Below are 23,931 nucleotides of genomic sequence, written 5' to 3' on the forward strand. Positions count from 1 at the left end.
AACTACTTCACAGTTAGGGCGGCTAGGAGCTGGAACCAACTTCCAAGGGAAGTGGTGCTGGCCCCTACCCTGGGGGTCTTTAAGAAGAGGCTGGATGCCTACCTGGCTGGACTCATTTGAGTCCCGTTTCTCTTTTTGGGGTTTTTTGTTGTTCTCCCGCCCTGGCGGGGGGTCGGGCTAGATGATCTACTAGGTCCCTTCCGACCCTTAATCTATGAATCTATGGTTGCTCAATGACCAATATCATAAAAATGGCTTATTTTCATTATCTCCTCAACTTTGCCTAAGCACTTTAGAAATCAGGGGGGTTTTATAATTATTATTCCTTTATTACTTGAATGTTAATTGTTTCTTCAGAGCCTGGCAAATATTACTATGCTCTTACCTCTCAGCTGGACTCCACGTGAGAAAGCAGAGTGCCTGTTATCCCAAAGCTGAAAGCAAAGTAGGGAAAAATCTAGTGTCAGAGTACTGAACATTAACAGCACTGATTTTAATATCTCAGGTCTTTAAATGTTATTGGATTGTCTGGGGTATTAATTTATCAGCTTCGCATGATTGTTTGAAAAATATTTACCCTTGACTGAATCTTACAAGTTATATGCAGGCAATCCGATGCGGTTTTTAAAGTTTAAAGTTACACTGTTTTGTATAGCTATAGGATTTGATACTCTGTAAAATTAATACTCTCTCATATTTTCAAGACTGATATTCAGGAAAGCCTATTGGGACTAATAGCTAGTTAATTTTTCATTGTAAAATGAAAGTGATACTCAAGGGCCAGATTTGCAAAATAATACAGCTTTGATTTAAGCATCACAATCTAATGGTCATGATTTTTCAAATGCTCAGCCTCCATTGAGAAGATTGGAAGATGTGGGTGTTGAGCCCTTTAAAAATTTAGCTGTCTTATATAGGGACTTTTGGTCTTGCCTGCACAGAAAAGTTTTAATGTGGATGTTCTTTTTAAGAGGTGTACATTAGCCTAAATTAGTTCCTGACTAACTGATGCTCGCCATGTTATGACTGTTCAGAGTCAGTAGGGCCCTGGTGTACACAAAAGCTGGATGAGGGCCATGCTTTTATAAGAATTAGACCTATACCCTAGAATGAGTTGGGAGTCACATTTGTGAATATGATTCCTAGCTGTGCTAGTGGCTTTGTCTTCTGGAGGCAACTTGCTTTATCTTTTGTCTCTTCATCCTTTAAAAATGAAGGTATGGCAAGGAGAACTGTTGCATACAGTACTTTCTAAATGCTGCCTGTGAACAGTTAAAAATAATTTCCAATTTCTTTATTATTCTTTGTCCACATGGATTTTTTTTCTCTGCTGAACCCTGCTCCTGTGATTTCTCACAAGTACTAAAGCTTTGCCATTTCACTGAAAGAAACTCATTTCAGGAGTTTCAATAGGAGACTGTAATGTTCCTTTCTTTAGCAGATCCATGGGTTATTTCGAATGTAGGCGTGAAGCTGTTGGCTCGGTCTTGCTAACTGTGATCCCGTTGGAAGGAAAGTTTTTCTATTTTTTTCCAGTTTTTATCTTGTGCATCTCATTCATGTTCCAATAGCATATTCACGTCCCTTAACAGGAAGAAGTTGTCAATTTGTTACCACAAGCTGTCCATGTTACTTAAAAGTATTTTCTTCACTTATTCTTTTGCTTGTGAATTTTAGGCTTGTAGATATACTCCCTGCTCCTTCCCTTTTCCCTCCCCCTTCACTTCTTTTGGCACAGTTATTTGGTTAGCTACGGTACCAGTAGTAAAAGACCCTCTCAGTTGGCTGCTTTTCCACACTGCTTAACTAGATTTGTGAGCATGTCAGTCTCCTAGAATGCCTGAGGATTTCTGAGCTTGTTTCACAGCCCTCTGCTGACCTATTTTAATGTCCAGACTCCTCTGATAAACTCTTCTTTTAATGTTATTGTTCCACTGGAGTTTGCTAGTGCTGCTTTTTAGCTAAGCTTATGTCAGTGTTTCCATAATAACCTCCTGTCCTCTCCTTCCCCCCTCCTACCTACCCCCCACCTTCAACATGCCAGGCTCAATAGCTTGGCCAGAAAAATGCTATTTTGGACTGAACCTTGGTATATGGTGTCTCAAGCAGGGTATTATTTGTACTTAATTTATTTTGAGCTAGCTTTGGCATTCTCCTTTGTAAGACATAGAAAGTTTAAAAAGAAAAAAAGTGCACAGTGAGTGCATCTATATATGCAGTTAATGCAAAGCGATAAACTCCAGAGCAGTTTAAGCTGGAGTATGCTGGTCCTGCGTGCACAGCAGCACTTTGAGATGGGGCAGAGCAGGCCTGGGCTGGCAACAGGCTCAGACACGGGGGTCAGCCCTGGGCTCTGGGTGGTGGTGTTGGACAGCAAGAGTGCCAAACGTGCAGAGCTGTGTGCTTAGGTGGCAGACAGGGGTCTGGCTCACTGCTGCCTGCGCTGACCAGGTGCAATTTCTACCTGTGGTTGCCATCTACATGAGCATTTGATTACAGATTATTACTATGCCATAAGATGGTTAGGGACCTACCAAATTCATGGTGGAAGTAGAGTGCATAGTGGCTCCTTCAATCTTTCATGTTTCCATGCATTCATCACGCCCCTTGCTTGCCCCCTTGCTACTGATTAGTGGAGGGCCCTGCTGCTCCCTCCTGATCAGCAGGGAAGCTAAAACGTTTTAAACATGGCATCATTTTTGCCTCCCTACCAGTCAGCCGCAAACAGCGGGGCCATCCAGGGCCTCTCAGCCAATCAGCGGCAGGAGGCATATTTAAAACCACAGCACCATATTTAAAACCTCAGTTTTCGCCTCCCTACTGATCAGGAGTGAGCTGCAAGTAGCACCCCTCCACCAATCAGCAGGGGGAAGGAGGGAGTGTGGGGAACCTGCAAAATTAAAGGAGTTGCAGTGCACCCCACTTTCGCTGTGAATTCAGTAGCTCCCTATTTATGGTGGAGCTAATTAGTTTACTGCACTCTGGTACTGGTGCATGTATAAATGGTGATCCTTTACTGTGGAGCTAATTGGTCAGCTCCACAGTAAAGCACATGTGTAGATGAACCCACTGTAAACCTAAATCTATGTTTGTAGGGAAGTTCTAAAAGCTGAGAATTTGTGGCCTGGTTAGTGTGACATTTCTGCAGTAGTTCATGGGATTATTTCTTCCAAAAAATATAAAAAGAACGGTTGAAGTGTTATACTGGGTTCCAAGTGGTTAGAGCATTATTAGCCTGGGACTCTAGAGACGTAGGTTCAATTTCCCGCTCTTCCTCAGACTTCCCCTATAATTTTAATCAGTAACTCTAATGTGTCTGTGCTTCAGTCCCCATTTGTAAAATGCTGTCAGCTACACTTCCCTATTTCCTAGGGATGTTGGAAGAATAAGTGTACCATTTACACAAATGCTTCAGTATTATGATAATAAGGTCTGTGTAAATATGTGATTTGATTTCTTTTTTTAAGAGTACCTGCTAAATGTTTTCTGAGCCTTTGTTCCTAATACTTAATGTTTTATATTCATATTTAATGCAGATATACAAAATAATAGTAACTGCACTGTACAATGGAACTTGGTATTACATGGCATGTTTTATATACCAAGTTTATAAACACAAAGGATGAAGTGCCCAAAAGACCAAGTGTCCAACAGACCAAAGACAGTACCTTACAGAAATGCTCTGAACATTAATATTGTTCTGCCTGTTGACTGAGCTGAATTTATTTTGGTACGTGTCCACAGACACTGCCAGACATTCGTTGCAGGTTTCTATTACGCTTGGGCCATGTTGTGCTGTTGAGTATGTCTGTGTTGAACTCCCACTTGAATTGTGGATTTATGCAACTCCTCTTGAACTCCACTGAAGTTGCAAACTTATGGCTGAAGACTGAATTTGAATCTAGTTACAAATTACTGTTTAGACTAGTTTAAACTTGTTTTTGTTTTTTGCAGCCATATGGCTTTCTGTGTGGAGTAAATGGTGGTGGCTTCCCCTCCCCCCATAAAGCTATATACATGGGCCAGGTGTTCCTCCTGTGGAAGTACACATCATTTCATAGAATGCTACCAAAATTGAGGTCAAAGACACTTAATCTGCTACCTCTTTGATATAAAAGAAGAGGCAGCTGCTGGTAGAATGCACTTTATCAGGGCCCCTTGGCTTTGGGGCTGATTGCTCCACTTCCTCTGAATTTGTTGATCTTCAGGGAAGGCTGCAAGCTCATGACATTAGGGACAGGGAGGAGGAGCTGTTGCTCAAGGATGGTTCTTAGGGAGGGATTGGGGATTTTTGCTTCCTTTTGTTTTCTCCCTTCAGTGGTGAGGTTTAAATAGTGTGACTGTACATGCAGGATATTGCCATTGGTTTTTGCTTTTCAGTAATTTAATTTACACTTGGATCTCTAGGTAGGGCTCTATTGAACTCAAGACAGCTGCTGGCTGATTTTGCTTGCAAATCAAGGATGGGCAGCCATTTTTGTGGGCAGAGTGGGCACCCTGCCTCCACACCTCTGGTTGGCTAAGGAGCCCTGGTGGCCCCACCGCTCACTGCTGATTGGCTGCAAAGGTTGTCTGTGTGGCTGGAGCAGTGAGAGGGGAGCAACCATGACAAAGCAGCATCCCCTGTCATGGTTTCCTTGAGTGCGAGCCTCCTTCTGGTGGGGAAAACTTTTGTGGGGCAAGGAAAGGTTCAGCGGTGGCGGCTTGCAGGGCTCTGGCCCCCTCCGAGCTCTGGTGCTGCTGCACACAGTCCGCCACAGCTCTGCCCACCCTGTAGCGGGGCCCCTCCCCACTGGGAAGGGGCTTGTGTTCCCTGACACTGGCAGGGGCTGCTGCCCTCATCAAGGGCCCTGCCCCCTCACTGCTGCAGCGGCTGGGCAGGGGCATGGCCATATGCAGGCTGGCAGGGCCCCTTAGGTGGGAGCAGGGACAGGGATAATTCCCCCTCCCTCCAGCATCTGGTGGAGGGGACAGGAGGGGTCTTATTCCACAGCTTGCCCCAATAACCCCCCTCACTGCTCCCGCTACCTCAGGGGCCACGCCAGACTGCCATTGCAGCAGCGAGGGGGTGTGCCCAACAGACTGGACTCGGGTCCCTGCCGGTGGGACAGGGAGTGGGAAATTAAACCCCTCTCTGGCCAGTTCAGCCCAGGCTGGCCACACCCATCCCCCCAGCACAGCTTCCCTGCAGCCGAGGGCACTCTTTAGCACCCCCTGGCACCCAGCCTTAGCAACTGCAGGAATGTACCTGCAGTTCCTCAGTTCAGGCGGAATGTCTGTACTGTTACAAACCAATTCAGCCTAGGCAGGTTAGACTAACCAGCAAAGATTTAATCAGTTCAGGCTCCGGCTATTTGAATGTCTGTCCCTGGCCCAAGGCACCAGTGAAAAATCATCTAGAATACCATGGACAGTTCTAGTCATCCATGTCAAGGAGATACGTAAATTTAGATTTGAATGGGTGCAAAGCAGGGCTACGTGGATAGATGGTGAACAGAGAGTCTATCATGTGAGAAGACCCATAAGAGTGTGGCTTGCTTAACTTAGTATAAAGGATGAGTGGGGGATGCAAGTGCTCTGAATTTAAGCTTAAGGATGATGTTAGCACAAGAACAGGTGGTTATAAACTGGTCATGAATAAATGTAGATTTGAAATTAGAGGACATTTTTTAACTGTCAGAGGAGCAGGGTTCTGGAACAGTCTCCTAATAGGAGTGATGAAGGCAAAAAAGCCAACTAGTTTTAAGATGGAAGATGGTCAGTTTATGTAACTGTGGTTGCCTGCAACAGCATGAGCTTGGACACCTGGCTATTCTAGATGGCCTCCTTCAGTCCTCTTTCCTGTGCTTCTGTGTAATACATTGGCCTATGGTATGTTCCCCCGATCTCTCTTCCAGGGGTGTGACACACAGTGGTCTTCCTAGATCGGGGTGTCCAAACTTTTTGAATGTGGGGCTGGATCACGAAGTTTTTATCACCCAGTGGGCTGGCGAGCCATATTCAAAGACCTCACAGGAAGTGTTATCACATCAGGAAGTGATGTCACGTGACCCGTGACACCAGTGAAGTTGCAGGAAGTGACAATGAAATGGGTCTGGAAATGGGTTTAAAATCCAAAATAAAAACAATGTAAAAGCAAGAATGAAATAATACCAAACACCTGATTAAAATAAGTTTTCCTGACCTCTGATCGTGTGTGGCTCTCCTCTGCACTCTCTCACGCTTCTCCACATCCTTTTTGAATTGCGGAGCCCAGAACTGGATGCAGTACTCCAGCTGCGGCCTCACCAAGGCCGAGTACAACAGGAGAATGATGTCTCGGGATTTGCTTGAGAAGCATCTATGGATGTAAGCCAGCATTTTGCTCGCTTTACTAGCTGCAGCATCACACTGAAGGCTCATGTTCATTTTGTGGTCAGCCATGACCCCTAAGTCCCTTTCATCTGTAGTGCTAACCAGCGTAGCACTACTGAGCCTATAAGCATGCTGCAGGTTTTTCTGCATCCTATAAGCATGCTGCAGGGACCCATTCTGCATCCAGCCAGCCACTGCCCCAGAGACTGAGGGGGAGAAATAAATGACTTCATATTCCCAATCCCTTAGCAGCGCAGACCCACGAGCCAGCACTGCCCAAGGGGGAACGGAGCAAGGCAGCCGCTGCACTACAGCCCCTCACCTGCATGGCCCTGCTCACAATGGTGCCTGGCTGCCCGCGCACGCAGCCCCAGCAGCCTCAGCGCTGTGAGCCCAGAGCGCAGGATCTGGCAGTCAGCCAGGACATGTCACGCCAGGATCCCGCCTGCTGAGGCCCCCCAGGGCTGTCCTGCCAACTGCCTGCGTGAGGCGCTGCATCCCGTTCCCACCCCGCAGCCGCCAAGCCCAGCAGGTCCCAGGAGGCGAGCTGGATGCCGGGGGCAAGGGGCGGAGCCAGAGAGAAGTAGTAGGCGCTGTCCCCAGCTCGTTCTGTCAGGCACGGCTGGGGCAGCCCTGCGCTGCGCAGCCCTCGGGGCAGCAGCAGCGGGACCCGGCTCATGTGATGAGCCCGGCCCTGCGGGGGTAAGCAGCTTCCCTCCCCTCGCTGCTGGCTGGGGCCTGTGGGCCAGCCCTGCTCACCTCACCTCGCTGCGGCCCTGCCGCTGCCGCTGCCGTGGAGCACAGAGCAGATGCCAGGATTCCTCACCTGTCCCGAGTGAGGGACCTCGGGCCAGAGAAAATGGCTTGGCGGGCCGCGTGTTGGACAAGCCTGTCCTAGATAATGGAATAATGGTCCTCGCAGGTAACAATAGGTAAAAGTGTGAGGGGATCCTAACTCATGTTTCAGGGCATAAGCCAAATTATCAGCTGACCAAAGGTAGGAAAAAACTTCCTCTCTGAACTTGTTATTCTGTAATTGATGCCAAATTGATTTGTGAGAGTGCTGTATGTTATATGTGCTTGACAGATTGTCCTTCCACTCAGGAGCCTGCAGTCCAAATAGAAAAGACTGATCATATATGGAAGAGAGGGAGTATTAATTTCCATTTTATCGATGGAGCGTTGAAACTGGTTAAGATCTTGTCTACCAGAGATTTTGACAGCTTCATACTAATATATAACCTCTCTCTCTACCCTGCTTTCTCCCTCCCTTCATCCCTCCCACCAGTGTGGACATGCTTATCAAAATATAAGGAGGTGGAGAGATAAACAAATTAGACCAAGTTAAAAGTGTGTGTGCACGTGTGTTTGAAAGGAGGGGGATTATTACCATGCATCAACTCCTTTTGGTTAACTGTTTCAGATGTACATTTCTATCCTGTATCAAGTGGAAACTTACCCACTGTAACTGAGACCTGTTTTATTCCGTTGTAAGATACCCCATTTTAGACCCTAATGACTTTCCCTGGCCCTGGAAGTCTGACTCAGGAATTCAGTTATAACCTGAGTACTTAAGCACAAACTCATCCTTAGGGAAGTATGTGCCTTTGACCTCTTTTATTCTTAAGTTCCTGTCATCTGTCATACTCTCCTTAGTGCCTGCACTGCCTTCTCTAACATTCATCTACTAAATGTATTCTGGTATGATCCCTCTTTAAACCTACCTTTTCATGCTATCCCTTTACCCATCTAATTGTCAATGTGAACTTTTTTCCCTGTGAGTTGGTGCTTGTAAGCCCTCAGAGGTGGAGCGAGGTCCATTTGCAAATGGCTTGATAGAGATTTTAAAGTGGCAGTGGAGGTGTTGTAGCCACCTACACATCAGAATCACCCTATAGGAGATGTTAACATACTTGAGCAGAGATGGCATTAATCCCAGCATAGGGCAATGCAGACGTGTATCATGGCACACATTTGAAAAGTGGAACAGGGGCAGTCTGTAGGAGGTGGAGGGTCAGGCACCTGTCCCCTTGCATGTAGCAGTGGGGCAGGCATGGGCAGGGGCAAGTGGCAGAGGGCACAGGCACAGGGGACAGATATAGGCATGAAGGGACAAGGGGTGAGGGTCTGGCCTCCCACCCTCTACCACTGCTTTCTCTACTAGAGCCGTGGTCAGGATGAATTTAAGATTACCTTCCACTAATTAGATTCTGTACATGTAAAAGGATAGCAAAGTTACAATTTTATAAATCACAAAGTTATAATTTTCCATTATGAACTGTAATTATTGGTGGGGAGGGTTGTCTTACATTTGAAGTCATCTTAGATTCAGGTAAATACAGTCACATCAGCTCCTGAGTTATGCAAAGCAGAATTCGGATCTCTGGTCTTCGTACAAAAATAAAGGAGGAACGAGTTGTTACAAACCAAACTTGGAAAAATCAGAGGAAACTTTCATTTTATATCTATGTGGTGATAGCACCCAGCACACTTCCCTGCATGCTCAGCACACTTTTCCTGCCTGTGCAGGGGGTTGGACTCGATCTGTTGAAGTCCCTTCCGACCCCAACATCTATGAATCTTCCCGCTTTAAATGGTACCAGGGGAAGGTTTCTCCAGCTGCTGATCCAAAGCAGGCTCCCATCGGAGCCTGTGAGAGCCCTACACACCTCCCCCCTTAGAATGAGATATGGGGGGCTTCACCTGGCTGCCTTCCCTGCTAGGCTCAGCCCTGGCCTACTACAGCCTTTACCACGTGGCGAGCACCCCAAAGGTGCCCTGCCACAATCTACATTCATTTTTTATTAATTTAAAAGAACACAGGTAAGTCAGCCCTTGTTCTCTCTTGGGACCTCTGGACTGTCAGAAGGACAGCAGTTATCATGCAGTCATGACTACCTGAACGTTCAGTTGATCACTTGCATGCAAAAATGCTGTTAACACATGCCATTGTAATAGCTAAGGTTGTAAGCAAAGTGCACACTTGTTCATGCTTTTGACAACTAGCTTGTCCTCTGAGATGGATGTGAATGGTAATATTTCATATGGAATGCAAAACTTCTGAAACATGCCCTCTTTTTTTACAGGAACTTGTTGAAGCCACTGGAACTTTGGCTTGAATTTCTGTACTTAAATAATTTGGGGATATTTGTTTATATGATTAAACCTCTCTACAGTAATATTAAAAATAACATATTTAAGTTTCAGAAAAAGCTGAGACTGCAACTGTTTCTGAAACCAATCAGTAATCACTTTAGCTTCCTAACACATTAATTAATTTTTTCTTTTTCTTTTTTTCTTAGGTATATGTATTGGACAGACTGGGGTGAAACACCCAGAATAGAACGGGCAGGAATGGATAGCAGCACACGGAAAATAATTGTTGATTCAGACATTTATTGGCCTAATGGACTCACGATAGATCTTGAGGAGCAGAAACTGTACTGGGCTGATGCAAAGCTGAGTTTCATTCATAGAGCAAATCTGGATGGTTCCTTTAGGTATGTTTCTTTTAGTATCTGTCAGGTTGGGGTATGGGTTTTCTTTTAAAACACTGCTCATTTTATGCAGATGCTAATTTTCGCTAGTCCTCTAATACTAAGTAAACACCTTGTCATCTTGCTAACTGTATCATTAGCACTCCTCGTGTAAACATGTATGCAATCCTACAATTAGAAATGGTGGTTCAGTTTTCTAAAATTAAAGAATAATTGGAATATTTGCATCATCATTCCATGCTAGGACAGTTGTTATAGCCTTCCCCTGCAGCATAATTTTTTCTCTTCTAGGCATATATTTATATTTGAAATTAATTAGAGATGCCTTTTCAAGGCCCTAGGCACCTACCATGTAATTAATGATATAGTAAAATCCCAGCAGCATTAATTTTTTCAATTCAACAGGAACTCAGCAGTCAAGCACCCACAGAAGCTCCTTTTCACCCTCCCATCACTATGGAAAGCACATTCTGACATCCCTGTCAAGCACGTCTTTTGCAGGGTCCCCAGACGGTTACCAAATTTGGGCTCTTTCAGACGAAGGGTGACCATGAGCTGCATTTTACTGCCCTCACAGAGAATGTTTTGGTAATGTTAATTCAGTTAAAATTAATGAGGCCTTTCTAACTTGAGCATCCCTTTTAACTCCTGTTGTGGCATTGTGGCACAAAGAAGTGTGGTAGCTTAGATTAGCCAACTAGGTCTTCATAGATCATAGCCAAAACTTTCAACTCCACTCAGAACTCAGTGGGCAGCCAGCACTGATCTTGGGAGCAAATATTATCATGCATCCCAATGAGAAGCCTCTCACTTGGGAAGTGAACTGCTGCATAGTCTGCATCAGCTTGTCTTAGAATGGTGTCTACCTCTATGTTGACCACATTGCGGTGGTGGTTTCTGCTATCTGGGGTGCCAGGTGCAACTTGAATATGATAATTAAAAGTATCCTATCCAGTTATTCAAGTCTCCAACTTTAGTGCCCACAGTGTTATAATTTGGTGCTGGTACCCAAATACCCTGGTAATGAGCCAGTATGCTGGAAGTAAATCCTTTTTGTTTGTTCTTTTTGTAAATAGAGGAAGACTCCTCCCTTCCCCTCCCCCCAACCTGAAAGAAACGTGGCCTATTAACATTGTTGAAAGTCTTCCCCTGGGATCTGACCACCATCTTACATATGCTTCACGTGTGTACAAGACTTGGTGTGTCTGTTGTGCTGAATTTTAAATTATGTGCACTTGTGGTGGTTTTATATGAGGAGTCCTAAGTATTCCGAATTTTATCATCTGACTTGAACTTCCTAGTCCTAGAGCCCAATTTGGGATGCTGAACTCATGGCACCCAATCCAAAATAATCTGTCTTGGGGGAATTAGCTGAGGAGTGTTAGAACATAACAGAACCTGATATCAAGCTGGTGACATGTCTGAAGGCCGCTATATCCCTATGTGAGAACAAACCCCTAAGGCAAAATGGAAATCACAGCAACATCTGTACCATGCAGATGATTAGTATATTTTAGGTACTTGAAATTTCCTCTTCTGAAACTAATTACTTGACTTGATAAAAATTCAAAGATATTTTGGATTATGCATCTCCATACCAGTTTAATGCAAAATAAAATGTACTCTATATTTTACATTAACTCTACTCCAAAATGCCTCAGTTTTCAGTTGTTTAAAATAGGAATCATGTTGCTGACTCCCTTTGTGTTCTTTTGCATTGACTCACTTTTGAGTTCTACTGAGAATAAGTATCTAAAATCTGAGGAGTTATGCTGTGACTAAGTAATAATCAGGGATCCTGGTTTTCCCTGATATGAAATCACAAATTCTCTGATAATGCCAAAATCTGTGATTAAAATTAACGGCTCCTCACAGCTCCCCTGGCCCTGCTCGTGCCTCTCATTCCCCCCACCACAGCCTTACTGGTGCTCCCCACCCCCACCCCAACCACAGCTCCTGTGTCATAAGGTACCTGCCGGAGGGGGCCTCCAGCTTCCAGGGGTACAAACCCAGGTCCGCATCCCCCTACCCCTGCTCCCCCCCTGCTGTGGGGGGGGTGGCTGGCTCTCCACTGTGGCACGCACTCCTGAAGGGGGCAGGGGGGACCTGTGTATGGCTGCTTTGAGGGGCTCAATCCCATGCCTCTGCTGTCAAAGTAGCCACGTATGCAGGGGACACGTTGCTAGGACAGTGCGGAGCTTGCAGTAGCGAGCAGCTTCTCTGCATAGCTGCACTGTTCCCTGTTACGCTGGGATGCACCCACCAGGCTTTCAATGCCCAGGTGGAGGGCAGCTGGGCAGAAGCCCGTGCCTGCAGCACATGTCTGCCCCATGCACAGATCTGGGGGGTGTGGGGCACTGTGGTGGGGAGCCATCTCCCGCTGCCCCAGATGAGCTGCCCAGGGCCCCATCCCATTCCCCACTGGGGCCCTGCAGCTGCGCATTGTGGGCCCCAAGTCCCATGCACTGCCTGGCTGGGCAGCAGCCCCAGCCTTGCCTAGCTCCCTCCCTCCCTACTTACCTGCAGGAGCTGCTCTCCAGGCTGCCTGGAGCCATATGCCAGTCCATGCATGTGGCACTGCTCTCACCACCCTCTTCCTGCTCCTTTCTAGCTCCATGGAGGCTAGAACTCTGCCAGCCTGCAGGGAGCTCATTGCAAAACTGTAAATCTCTAGGCTTCTTCAGTAAAAATGAGAAATCCAGGTTTGCCTATGGTAAAAGGTAAAATCCGCTGTTTACTCTGTTTTTCCATGGGGAACAGAAAACCCAGGTCCCTGATAATGATAGATAAAAGGTCAAGGCAAGTCAGAAAACGTTTTTAGATATGGCATTAAGGTACCAACCAGACTTTTTGTCGATTCACAATTTTTACAAAACATTTCGTATAACAATTGGCATGTTAGGCATTTATATATAGTTTAACAAAACCACAGGTTTTTTTATTTTTTTTTTTAAGGTAGTTTAGATATTTCAGATTTTTGAGTCTGATATTCTAGTTCTCTTGCACAGGGAATTCCCATTGTCTTCACTCCCAGTCATGTATGTTTAAGGGTATGTAGACAGTAATTTATAAGTAGGATTTAATTAATACCCCTTGAAGAGAGGGAGCGAGAGAATTCAGAAGGGAGCAAGTTTTTCCTGAATGTTCAAATCCCACTTGTCCTGCACACTTTCTTATCTGGTATTTGGGAGCCTAAATACACCCTACATGTCAGATGCTTCCAGTACAGCATATACTGCTGGAAAATCCTTGAGCCTGTGTAGTTCAATGAAGCTTTGGCCATTGTACAGTGTAACAGCAGAGGTACCTTCGGAATTTGTTTGCTTATATGGGAGTTAAATTGCTTCTATGGTATAATAGAACTCCCCTCTTATAATGGCATACCTCTTGTGTTATTAATTAAGGTCCTTGGGTACTGATTTTAATCTTTATATGGTGCAACTTTAATAGGATTTTTGTTTATTTTTTTCCCACCCCACTAATCAATGTTGATGTTCAGAAACCTGTAAAGTGAAATACTTTGGCATTTGATAATGATGTAGGTTTATAGTGCAGTTCAAATCTGGAAATAACTTTAGGATCACAATTGAAATAAAAACTGGGCTTCTTCATGCTTGAATGTCTCTTCTTTTTTAACAGAGCCAGATAAATTATACCTAAAACTTTTCAACAAATAAATCCTTCAATACCACAAATCCTTTCTGTCTCCCCTCAGGCTCTGTCACTTTAGAATTCAAATAAACCAGAAATTTGTGTTCTCTATAGCGGATTAAAATTACTGGAGCAATCTGTTTATGTGTTAGTAAGCTTGAGTTTGAAAGTAAGTCAGCTGGAACTCTTTCAAAAGTTCCAAGGCATGTAATTAAGCTGGGGGGGTGGGGCAGGACCTGATGTGTAAGAGAGATGGAAATAATAAAAGCAAGGACAGTTAATAGTTAGAAACAAAGACTCCAAGACTAGAAAGTCACATAAATTCACCCATCACTCTTATTAGGAAAGGCACGCAAGCCAGGAGATGGGAAAGAAAGTTAAAGATACTGAAGATGAGTTTTCATTTTTTCGTTTAGTCATTTATTACTTTGAGCAATCATCTGGATGTTCCCAGGCCCAGATTTTTGAAAGCAGCCTTAACTCCAAATCCAAAGTGCAGAAAAAAGATTTTGTACGTGGTCAGCTTTGAATGTACATATGCAAATAATTATTTGCACATGTAAATCTGTAAGGCGTCTGCTTGGTGTATGTGCATAAAAATGATCTATGCATATGTCAGTAGATATACGTGAAAAACTTACGGGTGTTATTTTTCAGGTCAGTTATGAAACTATTGCACCATGCTGATAAAATTAAAATAACATGGGGCTGGACTCGATGATCTTCTGAGGTCCCTTCCAGCCCTAATGTCTGTGAAATCTATGAAACACCTTCAGTCAGTGTTACCCTTTCTTCCTACTTTCTTCTTTTTCCATAAGAGGAGTGAACATGAAGTCTGCGTAATAGTTACAAGAAAGTATTTTATTTTTTGCTTCCCTTCCTTGGGGATATTGTCATTTCTATGAACTTTCAAAGTCTTTGAATGAATATAGCCAACCCTTTGATGTGGAAGATATATTTTTTTTCCCTGTTTGAACAAAGCATTTGTTTCTAGTGTGAAAAAACAAATAAGATTGTTTTAATAAACTAAAAAATTGTCCTACTTGCTTTCACTAACTATTAAAATGTCTCATTGCCTCAAATTGCATTGAACTGCACCAGGTTATTGTCCTGTGCATAATCTTTAGAATCCCTTGTACCAAAGCATGTTGTGAAATTACATTCAATGACTGCTTGTCCTAAATGATAGTGACATACTTCCAAAAAATGTGATTTTAAAGAGGGAATATGTCTTATTGTGATGTTTGATTTATAATGTTGGACCTGAGATAAAGAATAATAGAAAAGAATATGGAATCAATCCAACAAGTGACAAACTGCTAACTGTAGTGTACAGAAAAGCACTGTAGAATGAAAAAGTCAGTGGCAAATGAGATCCAGTTCCTGCAGTGCAAAACTACATGTAGTTTTGTATGCCTGCCTTTGTGGAGAGCCACGTGGAGGTGAATGAAGTTTTGTAAAGGAATGGGGGTTCTGGTTCAGGCCCATTGAAAACTTGCAAAATATCATGAAAAAGTAAATGATTACATCTCTGTTGGAGGCATGAGCATGTGCATTATATCCAATTAAAGATTAAAAGTCCTCAAAACCTGTTGCTCAAGGCCACTCCAGTTTCCAGTTCACCCATAAGATACAGAGGGGGGAAAAGGTATACAGAACTCTGATAGCTGGTGCTACTGGAAATAGCTAAACAGCAATGTCGCATAAAAAGTTTCATGCTCAGAGACATAGTTCTATTTAGGAGGAGAATAAGAAATTACTGAAGCTCTGTTAAATTGCTCTGTTACATTTCTAAACGTACTGGTTGATTTATCCTTTGGATCCCACTGCGGATGTGGGTATTTGATTTATTAAATACGTGTCTCCATTAGCACCCCAGAATACCATGCAGGAAATAGGCCTTATCTCATGTGGTTCAGTGTATGTCAATCAAAAAAAAATTGTTGTTGAGATAACTTAAAAAAGGAAACATCTATGCTTTTGCTTCAGTCACTTCTTCAGTACGATGCAGAAAATGTTGGCTCCATAAACAGACAAAAGAGCTGAAATCTTATGGGACAAACCTGGGCAGAGATACCAGACATATGAGTGGACAAAATAACTAGCATTTTAATGAGGAGAAGTATTCTGTAGTCTGTGTTCCATCTTGGAGACAGTCGTAATCAGCCATTTGTTTGCTTGCATTAAAGAACATTGGTGTGGCCTTCCAGGGGTCAGTTTGTAGCTGAATTGGATATCTTGTTGCTATGAAACACAATATATTTGTTTCCTGATTGTTTGGCAGATTCCCAGTTTGACAGCTATGAAGCGGTCAAAGAAAGTCTAACTTTACATTTCTAAATTCTGCAAAGCTTTCTTACACACATTTGTAAGGTGCTCTCTGTTATGGAATCTGACTATATTTGCACAGCATACACTCTAGTCACTAAAATATATATGGATGCTTAAATGGAAGCAAATGGCTGTTCTTTACATTTGTGCTTGCTTTGTGCACAGTTTGATATTAGTCTCTCTAAGATTTTTGGAAAAGTCTTTCCCTTCCTTCTCTCCCACAGTAAACATGGTTAAAATGAGATGAATGTCGTCTTGGGGTGGAGCTGGAAAAAACCAAACCAATGAAAGATCAACAGTCGTGGCTGCTTATAAAGCACAAGAGTTTGCGTGAATGCATTTAGAACTGAAATGAAAGGTTCTCCATGAAATATTTTATGAAAATATGTAAATAAAGGAAGAGCATATCAGTTGTGTATATCCACCCTGGCTTAATTTCTCTGGGTTTTCCCAGAAAGCATTCATCAGGTGTACCTTCAGATAATTTCACTGAACTGTGGGCAAATTGTTTTATTTCAAAATCCTGCTTCTATGGTGATTTAGAGAATTTATATATGCTAATGTTTGTTCTCTTTCATAAATCTAGGCAAAAGGTCGTTGAAGGTAGTCTCACTCATCCGTTTGCGCTGACCTTGTCTGGGGACACGCTGTATTGGACAGATTGGCAGACTCGCTCCATTCATGCCTGTAACAAAAGGACTGGAGAAAAAAGAAGAGAAATACTGAGTGCACTTTACTCCCCAATGGACATCCAGGTCTTGAGTCCAGAGCGGCAGCCATACTGTATGTTTCGCATTGTCCTGAAATTCCTTTATGTACTATATAAGCGTTGTGGTTTGTTTTTTGTGAAGCAAAAATGTTAATTGGAGAAACATTTAGTCTGAATGAGGTCTTGCAGCTCTAAAGATGCCTGAGAGTTAGGTGCCAAACTCAGTGGAACTGATCCTGTTTTGTTACATATGTTCTTAAATACCTTTCTAGAATTGGGCCTTGTGAAAGATAAATGTCACCAGCAAGGTAGGTCATGGTAATGTCAGTTTGTCAGCGCAGAAGCTAATCAGTGATCTGGGCCTGGTCCATCAGTCTTGGTGTGGGTCTAATTCCTACCGACTTCAGTGCAATGAAAGAAGCATGTTATTCAGCCCATCATGTTCTTAACATTAAGAATCTTAGAAGGGGGCCTATATTTCAGGTCGCATCAGTGGCTAGTGCCAAAGAGCAGCTATGATGGAAATTACTTTTAACTTCTGGCATCATAGACCCCTGGATTGAATGTGGGACTGGAGATGAGAGCTCCCCAGGTTTTAATCCTCTTCTAGGTCTTGCTAGGCGGTTTTGGACAAACTGTTTTTTACTCCTTGTTATCTCCACCATAAAAAGAGGGTTACACTTAATTTAATTTACTGCAGAAAAATCTTAGGAGAATAAATTAGTATAATAGGATCTGCAAAGGAAAAGTTCAAAACTTTCAGTTTTGCTCCTTTGATGTTTAAGTAAAACACACTATCTTATTCTCCTGCTTTAAACTTGTTTGAAACACGACTACTGCCTTAGCAGTTTCTAAAACATTTTGGCTGGCTGGTGTGAGGAGGACCAACCAAGATTAGATAACATGTTTTGAAAAATGCTTACTTCCATTCATACTGGCTGACCAAGGAGCCTGTCTGTACTAAATTTTCTAACGTTTCCCACTCACTACTAGTCAGTATAACGATGTTTGAGAGTTCTAATATAGACAGGCCTCCAAATAGCGCCCAAGTTGTTAAAAATCCCTGGTGTTAAGTGAGGCTTGTCTGAATTTTTTATCTTACATTAAGTGCCCAACATATGCAGAACCTTTTTGGTGAGACCACTATACTCATTTAATGCTATGGCCAATTCACATTTTTGACCAGGTGTTTGGAGGTAAATAAAATATCTATTTATGCTTAATATGTAATTTAAAAACAATAAGATAAAGCACTGTAGTCCTCATGGTAAAAAAAAAAAAATTGAAATCAGTGGGCATATCATGCAGAATATTATACTTACTGCTACCATGTCAGTATCAATAGGACCATGCTCCAGGGTCTGTGTGTCCGTGTGGGTGTTCTGAGAATGGTAGTTGCAGGGAGCCTGTGGGGAGGAGGTGAGAGGGATACAGAGGATACAGACTGAATCAGAGCAGAGCAGAAATATGTGTGTAATTCAGCCCTGGGGATAAGTATCGTGTCTCACTCAGCAGAAGGTCTGCCTTTTGGGTTTGCTCTTTAATTTAACCAAACTGGAAGGCTTGTTCCCTGAAGGCAGCACTGTTTTTTGGGTTTGTTTTTTTTTTAAAGGAAAGTTTAGGTTGGCAGTAAACAGGCTTGAAGTAAATAACAGGAATTTGGTATCTGTTTAGTTGAGAAACAGGTGCAAGATTTCATTGGAGGTTGTCAGGTATGTGCTGTACCACAGCTTGTCCCGGAGCTCCAGATGGGAGTGTGTTGTGTGTGCTGGATTCTTGTCATTTCTCTTAGCTGAGGGAATGTCCCTCTCTTGGGTCATAGTATTTCCAGGCCAGTAGCAAGGAAAACATGGTACTTGGGGAAAGAGCATCTGCTGAAAATCATTCAGATGCCATTGACTTCACTGGGATCAAGTTCAGATGCCTCCTCCTCATGATTTTTCTTTCTTGTGGCTCTCAGTGGAAGGCCATACACACACATACACAGCAAGCCATCCCAGGTTTTTATTAATAGCTCTTTAAAAAAAACAAAAGAAAACAAAACCCCCATTTAATTGGATTGGGGATTAAACTGTACATGGTTACAGTACATATCAGGGAAAGCTTGCAATCCATCAAATGTGTTGGTATTCTCAGGGATGATTTAATTGAGTAGTTTCTTCCCTCGTAGTCTTGCTTATTGCTATTTCAAATGTACTGCATTTGCATTTTCAAAACTGATTTTAAAAACAGGTAGGAGGAAAAAGGGGAAGACATTTTTAGTCCTTTCTCTGAAAAGTGAAAGATTTGATTTTTTTGCTCTGTTCTTCCTTCTCCTCTTTTTCTCCCGTGAATCACATACATGGAAATGCTAGAATGTTAAACCTTTAGAAGCTGTAGTATCCAATGTAATATGCTCCCTTTCCCTCCCCAGTAAAAACTAGTCATTTTCTTGTTGCTTGGTAGCAGGAAAATGTTGTCTTTGGCTAGATCTACACTGTGGGGCTGCTGCCACTTTAAGAAGGGTGCCTATGTTATCACAGCCAGGCTCCTCAGTATAGATGTTTGGCTGTTCCCAGAACCACCCCAGCTTGCCCTGTCAGCAGAAAACACCTTCATCTGGTATTGGGATGTTGTGGTGATGTGATAACATAGATAAGGCCCAACTAGTGATCTGAGGAGTCTCAAGTTTTTAGTGCCCAGCCTGAAGTGCATTAAAGAAGGCATGAGCATCTGTCCTCTGAGGATTGGGCCCTTTTTAATGCATCTCAAGTCGAGCACCCAAGATCACCAGCCACTTCTGAAAACTTATCTTTTTGGTTGGTGACAAATGGGCAGGAGTGGTGATCTCCTTCTTGGGAGGGGATTGCAGGAGGTAATATTTGAGTGGGACTTGGAGCCTTTAGAAATAAAAAAAAGTAAATGTTCGTTTTCTTGATTTCTTGAAGTTCATACTCCCTGTGAAGAAAAAAATGGAGGCTGCTCCCACCTGTGCCTTCTGTCTCCCAGAGACCCCTTCTACAGTTGTGCCTGTCCCACTGGAGTGCAGCTGGAACATGATGGCAAGACTTGTAAAGCAGGTAAGGTGTCTCTTAGCTAGTGCTGATTCTGTTGAAAGGCAAAAATTTGGTTTTGCTATTTAGGCACACAGATGTAAAGTAAAAATGCTGAAGATAAGTTGTCATGATTTTGTAGGCAACTTGGTTGGCACAGTCAATGTATACTTGGAGAAACAGCTACACTGGTAATTAAAAAAACCCACAAACCTCTCCTACCCATCTAAGTCTGTATCAGGAGAGCCAGCTAACCCCATAACTTTTGGTATTTTTAAAAAGAAGTTTGATATGTTTTGGTTAAGACACTGAACTGGTAATTAAGAAAATTGGGCATAGTTCCTAGCTCTGCTACAAATGTACTGTATGATCTTAGGCATATCTTTGAGTTTAAAAGTATCCTAAAATGTGGGGCCTGCTCCCTTATTTGGGAACAGAGGATGTGAAGCATGAGTCAACAGGACATGGACAGGACTCTTGTGTTCTTCACTGGGTCAGCTTTTTTAAAAGAGAGTTTTCAAATTTAGAATTGTATAGAAATGCTTGAAAGCAGTACAACAGTGTCTGCTTGCACTAGCAGAGATCCTGAAATGCAAACTGTGAGGAGTGAACTGTCTCATTAATCTTGGTGGGAAATATCTCATATTGTTGGTCCTTTAAATGTCCATGTTTGTAATCATTTCACTGCTTATCAGAGCATGGAAGGAGGGAGAAGATCACCTCTGAAAATTGTACACAATCTACTCTGAAGCCAGCTTTGCACTACAAAGCTTTGCTGGTATAGCTATGCTGGCTAGGAGCATGGGGAAAAAAAGTAAACACAACTGCTATCATTGCAAATTAGTTAAAACTTTTGGTGTTGGTGTAGTGATGCCAACAGAAGAGTGCTTTGGTTAGTGTAGCTTTTGTACTGGGGGTGGTGTAGCTAGCAGAAAAAACTCATTGTCAGCATTTGTTGCATCTTGCTGGAATCTCTACTCCCATAACTATTGCTCCATGGCAGCTCTTTGACACGAGACCAGCTCAGGATGACTGAAGGTTTTCAGATGGCTACTTAACTGTTGAATTATCCAAGATATCTAGGTTGGCCTATCATAACACATGGCGGGGAGGCATGACTAGCTTAATTTTCCTGGGGAGGGGAGGAGTTCAACTTAGAAAAGTCTGGGAAATACTTGATTTCTCTTAGTCTCACCTCTCAGAAGTGCTGTGCACCCATATATTTAGGTATTGCCAATGAGAGCTGCAACAACACACCACCTCTCAAAATCCACCTTCGGGCTTTAATTATTCCTCTTGTAAAACAGAAACAGCAATATGTTTCTGCTTGGCAGCTGTGTTGGAAATCAAGGCATTAATGTTTAAGATACTCTGGTGATCCTGACCATAGAACTACCCACATTGGTAGGCTGCGTTGCATCTGTCTTTTAACTGCATCTACTGTGGATGAATGAATATGATTTCCCTTAGGTTTCTGCCAGTTCTAGAGATCTAGAAATATTTGTTGTAATTCATTCTATTGGTTTGGGCCATAGTTCTCAGGTGATGATCCACTGACTTTTGGTCCACAGAGTACCTTACAGTTGCCTGTGAAGTTTGCTCTTGTCTTGTTTCCCACATCATCCTTCAGTGGGACTTAAATGCATATTTAAGCACCTTTGTGAAGCATGTGCCATATATATTAGAAGGAACCTATTGAAGGACTGTCTTCTCTTTTTCTGTCTGGTCAATGGGACCCATAGACTGTTGTTTATTTCTGCCTATTCCTGATGTAGTAGAGGGTCAGCTCGGCCATTATGCTTGGGCTGCATTCCAAAGAGATTGCTTGCATAACACATTTAGGACACTGGTGTGCCAGTATACTTGCTTAAAGCCAGATCTTTGTGGCTAAGTACAGATATCTGGGGAGGTTAAATCAAGTTTAAAATGTCCGCCTGACTTAAACTTAGCTTGTCCCAGTGCCAGCCTTACTCTTACAGACCAGGTCTCAGTGACCAACAATTAGTCCAAACCTGTAACTGTACAGAAGTGCCATGTATACAAACCAGTCTTACAACTGAAAAACCAGGTTTAAGATAAACCTGGATCTATGTCGTAACAAACTTATTAAGTTTAGGTCAAACTGGTGCATGGAACTTCTGTACAATTTCCCTGTGCAGCCCTGGAGTGGGGAAAACCCAGCCACTGGCCCCAGCCTTGGTGCTGCTTTCCCTCCCCCCCAGCCCTCTCAGCTCCCATCCCATGAGCCATTCCAGGTGCAGCTGCTCTTATCACTGTTCATCCCCACCGGAGCTGAGCACATAAGTCCTGGTGTGGGGAGGGATGGGGGTGTAGGTTCACTTGGGGGGACCCCACTCTACCTGCAGGTCATGCCTGCCCCCATCCCCTGGTGGACCTGCAATCCCCTTCAGCTTGCTTGACTCCCCAACACCCTGCTAGCCTGCCCATCCTGATTTACCTGATATTGGGCAGCCATTTTGATCTGATTTAACCTCCTCCTAATGCCTGTGAATATCTGTACTTAGCTTGTATGGCCATGTGTTGTGTTGCTGCTGATCCAGCAGGTCGCTCACAGATTCAGTTAATTAAAATGGAGTGATCCATACAGAAAAGTGCCAAATTAAAAATTAAACTAGTAAAGCTGTTTCTCTGCTACTGAAGATGAATGGTGTCTCTTCTTCCCTCTGTGCTGACTCCATAAATGGAGAGATGTGTGAGGCAGTTATGCTAGGACATTTTTCTCATTGGGCTGAGTTTGTATTTCCATGCATTAGGTTCAATTCTAGAAAATGTAAATGCAAGGCTCTGTCCTAGGAGGCTTGTGAAGTTTGTTCTCCTAGATAATTTGAATGAGAGGAAATAAATCTAGTGTCTCAGTTAGTAGTTCCCTGCTGTTAAGAAACTGGAATTCCTCCCTGCACTTCCTCTAAAGTGTTAATTCTGATATGACACAGTTGAGGATTACTTAGCTTCTGCTTTAGTTATTGTCCTCCTATCATTGATAACTGTATAACTGTAGGTGCATATTTCATGTTGGTAATTTGGAATTTATTCAATGTATTGGAAAAGTTTTATTTTTTATTAATCAGGAAATTTGTCTTTTTTTTTTTTTTAAATGAGGGAGTAACATTACTGTTTGGAGTCCAGCAATGATTATGCTAAGTGCAACCTTCCTAAATACATATGGTTCTTGCCAGTGAAGTTAACTAAAAAAAACTCTGCTGTTGAAATCTTGGGTGCTTTTTACTGTTATCTAGCCAAAGTGTAGTCATTTTCTAATGTGGGCTCATTTTCACTGGCAGCAGGACAAACACAACAACCTCCTTTCACTTGTGAACTAAGGCGGGATTTGAACCCTCAGTTTCCTGGGTTGAAAGGACAGTTTCATTAACTCTTCCTGCTGCAGTTGAAATGCTTTTAAGGTAATTCTTGCAGCAGCTGAAAGACTTTCTCTTTCCCCATACAGCATAAGAAAGCTTTCCCTTTCACAGCTTTAAAAAACATTGCTGAATGTTGAGAGCCAGCTTTCTTTTTAAATGTTCATATTGACCTTGTGTTTCTGGCAGGGGAAACCAGGGCCAATGTGAATTTGGCTTCAGCTAATGGCACAAACATGAGTGACTGTTTAGACTGTGCTTGCACCTTTCCATTGTTGAGCCAGACAATCTGTCAAGGGTTTTCTGTCAAAAGAGGGCAAAAAATGTGGGATGGGAACAGGAAGTCTGGTTTTGCATAAGAATGTGGCCTTTTGGTTTGGTTTTATGGATTATTTCTTTCCCAAGCTCCACATCTTTTGTGGTCCTGTCTGCCTTATGCCAACATCCACGTGCTTCTCTTTCCACCCTTATTAATTAACTCCTTGGTTGCAAGAAGCTGACTTTTTGTTCTTTGCAAAGAAACTTGTAAGTGGGCCATACTAGGAACTGCAGACATGGAAGAATGATCTATTTCTCAGTTTCATCCCTTGCTAATTTAGGTAAGAACTTCAGAAGTGCCAGATGACTTTATGAGAGTAAGTCTTGTCGACTTTCCCTGGAATTGGGCTCTGGAGTGACTTAACTGGTTGTGAAAACAGAACTGAGGACTCATCTGCAGGGAGAAATGTACTGACACAACTATACCAATACAGTTGAAAAATGGTATTGTGATTCCCCCATAAGTATCTACAAGTGGTATATTACTGGAGTATCTATAGTAGTATCTATGACACTAAATGTCACCATTTATACAAGCCCTCAGGCTTCTAAGTCACTTTGGCCCCCTTGAGAAGTCTACCTTCTGAGTCTTGAAGAATTTGCAAACATGAGACCCGTGTATTGTGCAGCTCTTTATAGAGGGAGGGTGGGTTTGAGGGAGT

At 43.0% G+C, this 23,931-nt stretch overlaps 1 protein-coding gene across 1 annotated transcript in view; it reads left to right on the forward strand.

Moving 5' to 3' along the window:
- Positions 1–23,931, forward strand: part of LRP5L (LDL receptor related protein 5 like) — a 194,636-nt gene that overhangs the window by 38,382 nt on the left and 132,323 nt on the right. Inside the window, 3 exon segments of the mRNA XM_019519829.1 lie at positions 9,657–9,854; positions 16,420–16,616; positions 19,470–19,601. Of these exon segments, the coding sequence (XP_019375374.1) occupies positions 9,661–9,854; positions 16,420–16,616; positions 19,470–19,601 (523 nt within the window). The 5' untranslated portion in view covers positions 9,657–9,660.

The sequence above is a fragment of the Gavialis gangeticus genome, unplaced genomic scaffold, assembly GCF_001723915.1.
Source record: "Gavialis gangeticus isolate Ggan-Ray unplaced genomic scaffold, GavGan_comp1, whole genome shotgun sequence".
NCBI classification, from domain to species: Eukaryota; Metazoa; Chordata; order Crocodylia; family Gavialidae; genus Gavialis; species Gavialis gangeticus.